We start from the raw sequence: 10927 nt of genomic DNA on the forward strand, positions 1-10927 counted from the left end.
AATGACAGAAATGACAGAAATGACAAAAATGACAAAAATGACAAAAATGACAAAAATCACAAAATTGACAAAAAATACAAAAAATACAAAAGATTAAAAAAAAGAAAAATGAAAAAAGGTTAAAAATAAATAAAATAATTCAAATTGACAAATATAACGAAAAAGGGATTTTTTTTTGAAACAGAATGCTAGGAAGATTTAGTTTTTAAATTTTTCGAAGATTTTTAAAAAGTGAATTAACGTAGTTTTGATTTTGTTTTATTTTAGGATACAAGTTCTTACAGTTTTTTGTGTTTCTTACATCTATTTAAGCACTTAGCCTTAGGAGGATGGATTCTAGATTTTTCTCTTCTCTAAATTATGAAACTGACAATCGCCGCTCCCACCAAAAGTGTTAAAGAGCCTCCCACCACTACGCTTCCTCCATCATCTTCTTCGGTTGTGGTTTGGATTAACCCTTCGGCAGTTGTGCGATCGACCCAGGGAAAGGTTGGCGTAGTACAGGTTGGAAAACAGCTTACAGTAGAGGCGGATGTTCCGGTCGTTTCCTCCGGTTCCGTTGTCGTTGAGTGATGTTGCGTCGTTGTTTCGGTCGTCGTTGAAGAAGCAATAGTTGTCGTTGTTGGTACCTCCGTAGTAGTCGTAGTTGGATACTGCTGCTTGAGCCACTGTTCGATTTGGCCACCCATCGTGTGGACCCATTGCAGATTTTGTGTCACCTGTTCGGCTGCTCTTTTGCGGTAGGTTTCCACTAAGAGATTTTCCTTCGTGAGTGTTTCCATTAGATCGAAAAACGTTTCGTTCAGACTGCTGTCGACGATATAGTTCGCTAAACCGGTGATAGCTGAACCAACGGCTCGTTTGCCAAAGTTTCCTATATTGTACCTGGAATAATGGAAAATTAGTACAAAAAAAATTGCTTAAAAATTTAATGTTTCAGTTTATTCAACTTACAGATCATTTATGGTGTGCATGTTTTCACTGAAGAATTTCAGTGCTAGTTCCAAACCAGCTCTATCTTTGAAAGCAATAGCTTGGAATATCTTCTCCCGCTCTTGTCCGAAGTAGTTCACTCCATCAGCTGCATCAGCGATAGAGGTGTTTAGGAATAATTCCTTCAGTTTGACATCTTTGGTACATCCCAGCGCATAGATCAGTTCACTTCTAAATGATTGATCCTTGGAGCTCTGCATACGAGTCCAGACAGCTAGGAAAGTTTCCCGATCAGCTTCACTGATTCCATGACAATAGATCACATTTCGAAGATCTGGATCAATTTGATGATAGGGTGGTGTTAGTGATTGACGAAGAAGTTCAATCGACTTGGAAATACATTCGCGTGATTCCATTAAGCATGCCCAGGAAGCCACTGTCTGTCTGGTTTCACGAATGAATCGATCATCCGATGTACCAGTGACCAAGCCTAGAGCGAGGAATGCCGGATTGATCACTTCGAAAAGGTATCTCTTGAACAAATCATATTGATCCGATCCAACAAACAAACGACGCAATGTTTTCAAATTAGAGCTAGCAGCTCTCCAAGGAACCAAGTCCCGCTCGGTTGAAAGATAAGCCAAGAGTCGCATAGGAGTGTTATAGCCAATACGGCCTGTCCGGGCCAAATTGAATGAATCATCAATAAGTTGCGCTCGGTTTGTGTTCCTTATAACCGACATGTCCTGCAATAATTGTGCGATAATCAAGTTCCACAATCTATCGTCATAATTGACTCGATAGTATCCGGTTTGCTCTTTATTGAAAATCATCCAATCTTCAGCTCGCCAACCTTCGGAATCGAGTGAAGTTTCATTGGTTAGCATCCAGCGAGTACCAACTGTTGCATCGAAGTTTGGATTTCTTGCGGTAGCAAAATTGTACGGAATAATCCAGATGTCCCCGCTGTTGTCGAGCTCATTCAATAGATATCTTTCTTGGGTCAAATGCACTTTCAAATCTAGTCCCCTGGATACATGAAGTACTGGAAAACCTTTCTGTTCGGTCCAAGACTTGATCACATCCCAGGCCGTAACACCTGCGGGCAACAATTGCTGTCCCGACTCATCAATCGCTTTCTGAATAGCAGCTGCAAAATCCTCGGGTGTTGCCCCTTGGAATGCTTTCGCGCGTAAATAGTTGATCAAGGCCTTACGGAACACTTCTTTTCCGATTGCATGTTGTACCTTTCGCATCAAGGCTCCTCCTTTGCTGTAACCTATATCATCGAAAATGCCGGCAATTTCTGTCTGGGTGTTGACGTAGAATGACATTGGTCGTGTCGAATCCAAAGAATCGAGCTGGAAAGCCGATTGCGTTCTCTCTACCGCGTAAGTTTCGTGTATACGAAGCTCTGGATATACCATATCCGAGGCCAAATACTCAAAATATCTCGCGAATCCTTCCTTAAGCCACAGGTAACTCCACCAAGCTGGTGATACCATGTTTCCGAAGAACTGGTGTCCGAACTCATGACCGACGACCGTTGCAATGTTCACCTTTTGACTCAGTGGAGACGTTTCGTTGTTGAAGAAGAACCGATCTTCCTTGTAGGTTACCTAAACAAAAAGACGCATAAAATTTAGACAACCCGAAACAAATCCATAACAAATTTCAAACCCCTTACCAGTCCATAGTTCTCCATGGCACCTGGGGCAAAGTCCGGTATGGCAACCTGGTAGATCTTGGGCAGCGCATAATCCGTCTCCAGGTACCGTTCGAGCACTTCGAGGATCTTGTGGCCGGCTTCCAGGATAAACTCCGCCTCACCATCTCGGAATGCGTTGTACCGACCGAAAACCTTCTGCCTCGGGTAGAGCTGCTCGTTGGCTTGGGACGCAAAGTCGCTCACCACAATACCCAACAGGTACGGTTGCATCTTGGGGGTATCGTCAAACACCGTCCGCAGGTACCCTTCGAGGGGACTGATAGGATGAAAATTGGATTTAATAATAAAGAAATTTATATATGTGTTTGATGTCAATGGATGGCTTGGAAAAATTCATCATCGAATTTCGAAAACCGACCATATACATTTCGTTGATTGATCCAAAAAATGATCTGTGCAAAACTTAAGCACAACCGGACTTGATATAGGGGTGCTTCAAAGGGCTCAAAGTTATGAAGCATCACCAAAGGGAGGGCCAATGGGAATATCGAAATTTTATTTTGTTGTTCCAAGTTGAAAACAAAATCGATAATAATAGAAAAAATACTACTGAAACGACAAGTAAGACAAAACTAGGTGTAAATTCTTACTAATATCTCTTCAATGTGATTGGAAACACTATTAAATAAATGTTGCATTTTCGAAATGAGAAGTTCAGGTTAGATTTTTGAAGTAAAAAACAACTTAAAATCAAGCGGAAAAATTAAAAAAAAAAATCTAACTTATTTGGTCGCAGCAAGCCTACAGTTTGCCAATACATGCCATGTAAAAAATAAAAAACTTTCTAAAACCGGGGATTGTTAGTAATTTACTTTTGCTTCGAATTTTGAATCTTTATCGATTCCTTCATAACTTTCATACAAAATATGAAATATTTCACAAACATGCGCTTTTCACAGATTCATTTAAAACCGGAATTGCAAATGGTAATAAAGATATTTTAAGGAACGACCTCACCAATTTAGAAGCAGCATAATCCGCATTAGTTAGCAAACACTCCCATCACATGGTACTCTTCAAACGGTTTGATACCGTTCTCTTCCAGACATGTTAATGTTATGAAAGTCAGGAACTCTAATTTCGCTGCAATCCTTCCAGCAGCCAGTGGAAGCGCCTTCTTCCTCTGCACACTAACTTTGTAAGATTTTTCTCCGTCATACAGTTGTAAAAAAATCACTTCACTCGTTTTTATTACAGCCCTCAAGGTATCAAAAATTCAAATTGCACCGTTCAATCGTTTTAAAAACATGAAACAGTCTCATTAAAACCGACATTTTTTGTTTTTTCGATATTCTGGAGCTCTGAAAATTTGCTGCCCGAAAAAAACACGTCTAACCGATTCGACCGCAGCCTACTTATATTTCGCAGAATAAGTTAAGGCGACCGCACAATAGCCCGTCGTGCGTCGCGTCGTGTCAGCGTCGCGTTGACATTTCATTTTTGGGATATATTTTTTCGTATGAACCCCCACAATTATGCGTCGCGTCAGCGTAGGCATAGTACTAAAACGCAAAACTTATTCTAAACAGCAGCGTTCTCCAACGTCGACGCTCTGTTTTTGAAAAAATTCAAAATTGTAGCGCGTCAATGATAATTTTAAGGAAGTGTTTTCATCAATATTGTAAAAAGTTCTTCGTTAAATCAAAACTCGATGCAAATAAAATCAGTGCGTTTAAAATAAATTTAATCGTGCTTTACAAGGAGCAAAAAAAAAAACAGCACGAATTTTATTTTGTTCATATTTCTACATTCCATTTTTTTTACAATTAAAACAAATCAATATTATCGTAATATAATCGATACACAAATTTCAAAATAAATTATTACACTTTCTTATTTACTTTATGTTTGTTTTATTTATGCAAAAATTGAAAACTCGAAAGTATTAGGTCACAATCATTTTAATTGCCATCCATTGGATCCTCTACCGGCGGGAGAATTGGTTGGTGGCTGACCAGAGAAGCATTTCTGGCTACATTTAAGGCTCCAGCGCTGGAAGGCGTTGCTAGTACCGCCAACGGACCAACGACACTTGTTGCAATGAATTGAATCCTTCCCCGCTGGGAGGCAATCAAACGCATTCTTCATCTATCATATGCATTTTGAAATTACCCTGTGCAGCCTGTCGATCTACTTCCGGTTGGAGGATTGACTTACTGGCACTACTGGCAGGATCCTAGGCTGGGAGGTGCCAATTCCGCAGTTGTGAAGTTGATGAGTTGGCTTCTAATCCGTTGAGAGATGATTAAACGAAGTCCATCTCTGCCTTACTGCCATACTTTACATTGCTGATCGAAAGCAACAAATCAAAACAAACGTTTTGGTTGCTATGATGCTTGACGCTGTATTGTGATCCCAAAATCGTCGTGTGCGTCGCGTCAGCGTTTTAGAACTAAACGTCGGCGTTGACAGCTGACGCGACGCGACGATCGACGCTGTATTGTGTTTCAGCCTTTATGCTCCTTAAACAAAACAAAGTAAAACCACGCCGTTTTCTCTGATCCGAACATCACGTTTCCCTCCAAGACAACCTCTCGTTTGGAACGGACATCCGGCAAGCCTCTCCCGTGTTGGATCGGCCGCCTCGGGCTTCCTTAAACCAGATGTTAATAGCAGCAATTGGCTGAACCGATGTATTTTGCACGGTTCGAAAAAATTGCGGTACCTGGCTTGGTATAACTTTGATCTCTGCAACTGTTAAAGTTCTCAGCAAAGTGATTCTCAACAGGATCCAGGAGAAGATTGACGCAACACTCCGACGGCAACAAGCTGGATTCCGATCCAAATGATCATGTGTGGACCACAATACTGAATCAAATCAACGTATGTCTCGGTGTTCGAGTGGTTAGCGTGGTAAGACGGTAATCGCTGGCTACTGATGGCATGGATTCGATTCCCATCTTGGTACTGGGTGTTCAATGTTAATCTCAAGTTGTCCACGTCATTTATTCAGTCTGTAAAAGCCTAAATTGGCTAAGAGGATGTCTTTTTAAAAATCAACGAATTACAGGACTCTCTTATGCCGATGTTCGTTGATTCCGGAAAAGCATTTGGCCGACTGAACCACGAAAATATCTGGGTGGCTCTGAGACGACGCGGAGTCCTAGAGAAACTAGTCCAACTCATCGAAGCACAGAACGAGGCATTTTCGTGCAAGGTCTTGCACGACGGTGTCTTATCCGATCCAATCTCGGTAACTGCTGGAGTGAGACAGGGATGTATCTTATGATCGCTACTCTTTCTATCGTAATGAATGAGATCTTGACTGGATCGATTGACTGTAGACCAAACCGAGGATTGCCGTGGAATCTTTCGACAATGGAACAACTGAACGACCTTGACCTGTCAGAGGATATTGTTTTGCTCGCTCAAAGACCGATTTGCGATATAGGTAAATTTTTATCATAGACTTCTTCCTATTGTTTGGCTGAACGCTTAAAATAATTCTTGTTTCCTTCAAAAATACAAAAGACAGAAATAATTTCGCTTCTATTTCGGTGTACTTTGTTATCAACACAAAAAACATGATTTTTTTTCCAAAAACAAATTCAAGCATAAAGGTTTTAAGATATTTTTTTAATCTTTTTGTAGAATACTTTAAATTACAAAAAAAATAGTTTTCAGAAATCGCTAACAATGTTGACACAAGATATAATTCGTATTACATAAACTTCAGAACTAGAACTGATTTCAAATCCAAATCCAAAAGTGTTTAGTTCAAGAACTAAACCGTTTATTAGAGAAAATTACTTTAAATCAATATCATATTACATTGGTTCCAATAAAGAAGAAGTTCGTTTGAACAAAAGATTTTTTAGAATCATATCAGTTTTTTGTGGCAATGAAACTACCTTTCTTTGCGTGAGCAACTGGAACTGCGTTTAACTGAGATTCCCGAAATAAGATAAAAACGCTATCGAAAATTTCTCGACAGCTTATTGTTGTTGATTTCTATTCCGAACACTTGTTTTCAGAAATCGATTAGATAAGCGGCTTGTTGCTGAATCTGTCAGTTCTATTTCAAATTGATTTCACGGCAGACAGATTTATTGTCGTCTTCGGTTCGTCTTCAATCATTTGGCATTAGAGCTAATTGATCGTTGTCTAATGAAGATAGGAGCCAGTAGAACTTACCCGGCAGTCGATTCCCGTGGCAAATTGTTGGAGAGTACTGAGTACTGTTGACCGTGGATGACAGTCAGGCCGATCGGAGCACGGATTCCCGGCTCGTCGTAACAGGGGAAGGCATGCCGGGCATCGGTCGACGAAAACTGAGTCGTGGCCAGCCATCGCGTTCGACCCTCATCGTCGACATAGGACGATCGATAGAAACCCGCACTGTCCTCCCGGAGTTCACCGTTGTAATGAAACTCTAGGAAATAGGTGCCCTCTGGAATCGGTTCAAGAGGCGTCACTGTCACAAACTCTCGAGTAGCGTCCAGCTCGAAGCTGGACTCGTCATCCAGAAGTACCGTTTCTGAGCCACTTTCATTCACCGACCACAACTTAACGTGGGTTATGTTAATCCGCCGATAGTTCACAGTTATACTACTATTGGTGGAATCTGTCAGAATCAACTCGATCTTCACGACGCCCTCGAATCGAAACTGCTGATCGCTGCCATCCTCGTGGACGTGCGTGGTCAGCTGAAGGTCGTACCGTACCGGGTAGCTATTGTTTGGCAGCCGATAGTTGTCTCCGTTTAGCTGAGCCGAGCCGAGATTCGCAAATGTGGCCACTAGCAAAAATAGTAAGGCACCGATCGCCGAAACCGAAATCATCCGCCGATCCATCCTCACCGTTCGGAGGTCTTCTGAGTACTGAATATTGTTTGGGGAAGCACATTTAGGCTGGAATCGTCGTGAGTCGCACTAGCCTATCAGATGCTGATGACTTGGGCTGACTGGTTGCATGCGTTATCATGTTCCCTCCCAAAGTTGTTTTGTGGGGGTGGAGTGAGAGTATAAACACTGAATGATGTGCTTTACCTGAGTACCGAATAATTTGCTTCGTTTGTTTGGTTTCGATAGTAAGGGTGGTTCATTAGCTGGATAGAAATCGGATATAAAATTCTAATTTCTGTAAATTTTCCTTCCATAACTTACAACTTAGTCTTTACAAATAAAATAGATTTGGTTAGGTATACTTTTATATTCATAAATTTCCCTCCGATTTGAGTCAGTCTGCATTCAATGGTAAGAAAAATAGATTTAAAAAATGCGAATATCAAGCTACAAGTTTTTCAGACTAATTTCTTGATGATATTGAAAGCTAAATGCGTGATACAGGATGTAGGGATTCTTTGCCATTTGTTTGAATTTCAAATTTAGTAGAAACAGGAGCTAACGAAACAGGACGATATATGTAGTTTCGAAAAAGGACCGCATTCGTGTTCATTGAAGTTTAGTTGATAAGTACCACGCGAGACCCAACGCACAGTGGTGAAGAAAATAAATCTAGCTGTATGAAATCAATAGCGGCCAGGGATGAATAAAAAGACATTTGATGTCTTCAGCAAAATTGTTTAGTTTTACATGGAGCATATTTTGGTATAAACATTTTTGCCGAGAAGTCCATCGATAGCTAGATAAAAATGCTAACTTTTTTGTGATTCAAATTAGGGCTCCGATGTCTTTGACAAAGTTGTTCAGCTGATCGAAATGCATAAATTTGTCGAGTATGTGATAGTTCTGTTACATCAACCCCAGTAGTTACCGTCAAAGTTAAAAAATACCTTGAAAAAACAGTTTTTTGAATCTGAGACGTTGTAGATGGGATAAAATGGATCGCTGTTTTCGAAACAAGGTAATAGCATGCCAAATTGATATTTGTCTCATACATTATGATGGTTTTAGAAGTTGTTGAAGCTCCATAGATGGCATTTAGTGTATTTTATTGGCAACTTTGAAAGGCACGTCCATTGGAAAGTGCACATTTTCGCAACATCACCTTTTTGTGATTAGTTTTGATTTGATGATAAGCAGAATCATTTCCATTTAAAACTAGCGAGGAAATCGGTGGAACTAACAGAGTTTTGAATGTTTAACAAATCACTTTTTTTTTAAATAACATATATTATTTTAAGAAAAAAAAACGTTGAAAACAATTAATTTTGTGATTCAGTGTTGCATTTTTTTTATATATATTTCGAGTTATTAATCTAAGTTTAAATTCAATTTTTCAAATCATTTAAAATCTAAAAACTGAATTGTATTTTTTCGGTATTTGTCAGTAATTTTACTGGTTCATGTCCATTTATTTTTTTATTTTTCTTAAGTTTATTTCATCTTTGCATTAATGAAATATTTTTTAATATTGTCAATTAATAAATTTTTTATTGTGTTATTTTTCTATCATTTTCATAATATTTTTGACATTTTTGTTATTAAGTTATTATTGTTTTTTGAATTTTTGTATTTTTTGTAATTAAACATGTATTCCTTATTTTTCTATTCATATCATTTTTGTAATTTTTTGCCATTTTTGCCATTTTTTATTTTTGTAATTTTTTCTTTCCTGTCATTTTTGTCATTATTGTCATTTTTGTCATTTTTGTCATTTTTGTCATGTTTGTCATTTTTGTCATCTTTGTCACTTTTGTCATTTTTGTCATTTTTGTCATTTTTGTCATTTTTGTCATCTTTGTCATTTTTGTCATTTTTGTTCGTTTTTGCCATTTTTTCCATTTTTGTCATTTTTTGTCATTTCTGTTATTTTTTGTCATTTTTGTCATTTTTGTCATTTTTGTCATTTTTGTCATTTTTGTCATTTTTGTCATTATGGTCATTTTGGTCATTTTGTTATTTTGGTCATTCTGGTCATTTTGGTCATTTTGTCATTTTTGTCATTTTTGTCATTTTTGTCATTTTTGGCATTTTTGGCATTTTTGTCATTTTTGTCATTTTTGTCATTTTTATCATTTTTGTCATTTTCGTCATTTTGGTCGTTTTTGTCATTTTTGTCACTTCTGTCATTTTTGTTCATTTTTGTCATTTTTTTCATTTTTGTCATTTTTGTCATTTTTGTCATTTTTGTCATTTTTGTCATTTAATCATTTTTGTCATAATTGTCATTTTTGTCATTTTTGTCATTTTTGTCATTTTTGTCATTTTTTGTCATTTTTGTCATGTATGTCATTTTTGTCATTTTTGTCACTTTTGTCATTTTTGTCATTTTTGTCATTTTTGTCATTTTTGTCATTTTTGTCATTTTTGTCATTTTTGTCATTTTTGTCATTTTTGTCATTTTTGTCATTTTTGTCATTTTTGTCATTTTTGTCATTTTTGTCATTTTTGTCATTTTTGTCATTTTTGTCATTTTTGTCATTTTTGTCATTTTTGTCATTTTTGTCATTTTTGTCATTTTTGTCATTTTTGTCATTTTTGTCATTTTTGTCATTTTTGTCATTTTTGTCATTTTTGTCATTTTTGTCATTTTTGTCATTTTTGTCATTTTTGTCATTTTTGTCATTTTTGTCATTTTTGTCATTTTTGTCATTTTTGTCATTTTTGTCATTTTTGTCATTTTTGTCATTTTTGTCATTTTTGTCATTTTTGTCATTTTTGTCATTTTTGTCATTTTTGTCATTTTTGTCATTTTTGTCATTTTTGTCATTTTTGTCATTTTTGTCATTTTTGTCATTTTTGTCATTTTTGTCATTTTTGTCATTTTTGTCATTTTTGTCATTTTGGTCATTTTGTTATTTTGGTCATTCTGGTCATTTTGGTCATTTTGTCATTTTTGTCATTTTTGTCATTTTTGCCATTTTTGTCATTTTTGTCATTTTTGTCATTTTTGTCATTTTTGTCATTTTTGTCATTTTTGTCATTTTTGTCATTTTTGTCATTTTTATTATTTTTGTCATTTTTGTCATTTTTGTCATTTTTGTCATTTTTGTCATTTTTGTCATCTTTGTCATTTTTGTCATTTTTGTCATTTTTGTCATTTTTGTCATTTTTGCCATCTTTGTCATTTTTGTCATTTTTGTTCGTTTTTGCCATTTTTGCCATTTTTGTCATGTTTGTCATTTTTGTCATCTTTGTCATTTTTGTCATTTTTGTCATTTTTGTCATTTTTGTCATTTTTGTCATTTTTGTCATTTTTGTCATTTTTGTCATCTTTGTCATTTTTGTCATTTTTGTTCGTTTTTGCCATTTTTGCCATTTTTGTCATTTTTTGTCATTTCTGTTATTTTTTGTCATTTTTGTCATTTTTGTCATTTTTGTCATTATGGTCATTTTGGTCATTTTGTTATTTTGGTCATTC

General features: G+C 36.8%; 1 protein-coding gene across 1 annotated transcript; it reads right to left on the reverse strand.

Annotated features, from left to right (window-relative positions):
- Positions 1-256: 256 nt before the first annotated feature.
- Positions 257-7495, reverse strand: LOC129739867 (aminopeptidase N-like). Its single transcript, XM_055731411.1, has 4 exons — positions 6797-7495; positions 2621-2918; positions 955-2552; positions 257-885 (listed from the first exon to the last, which is right to left on the reverse strand). Exons 1-4 carry the CDS (start codon positions 7453-7455, stop codon positions 354-356), a joined length of 3087 nt encoding a protein of 1028 aa, XP_055587386.1. The 5' UTR covers positions 7456-7495; the 3' UTR covers positions 257-353.
- Between the last annotated feature and the right edge of the window lie 3432 nt (positions 7496-10927).

Source organism: Uranotaenia lowii, chromosome 1 (assembly GCF_029784155.1).
Source record: "Uranotaenia lowii strain MFRU-FL chromosome 1, ASM2978415v1, whole genome shotgun sequence".
In the NCBI taxonomy this organism is placed as follows: Eukaryota; Metazoa; Arthropoda; class Insecta; order Diptera; family Culicidae; genus Uranotaenia; species Uranotaenia lowii.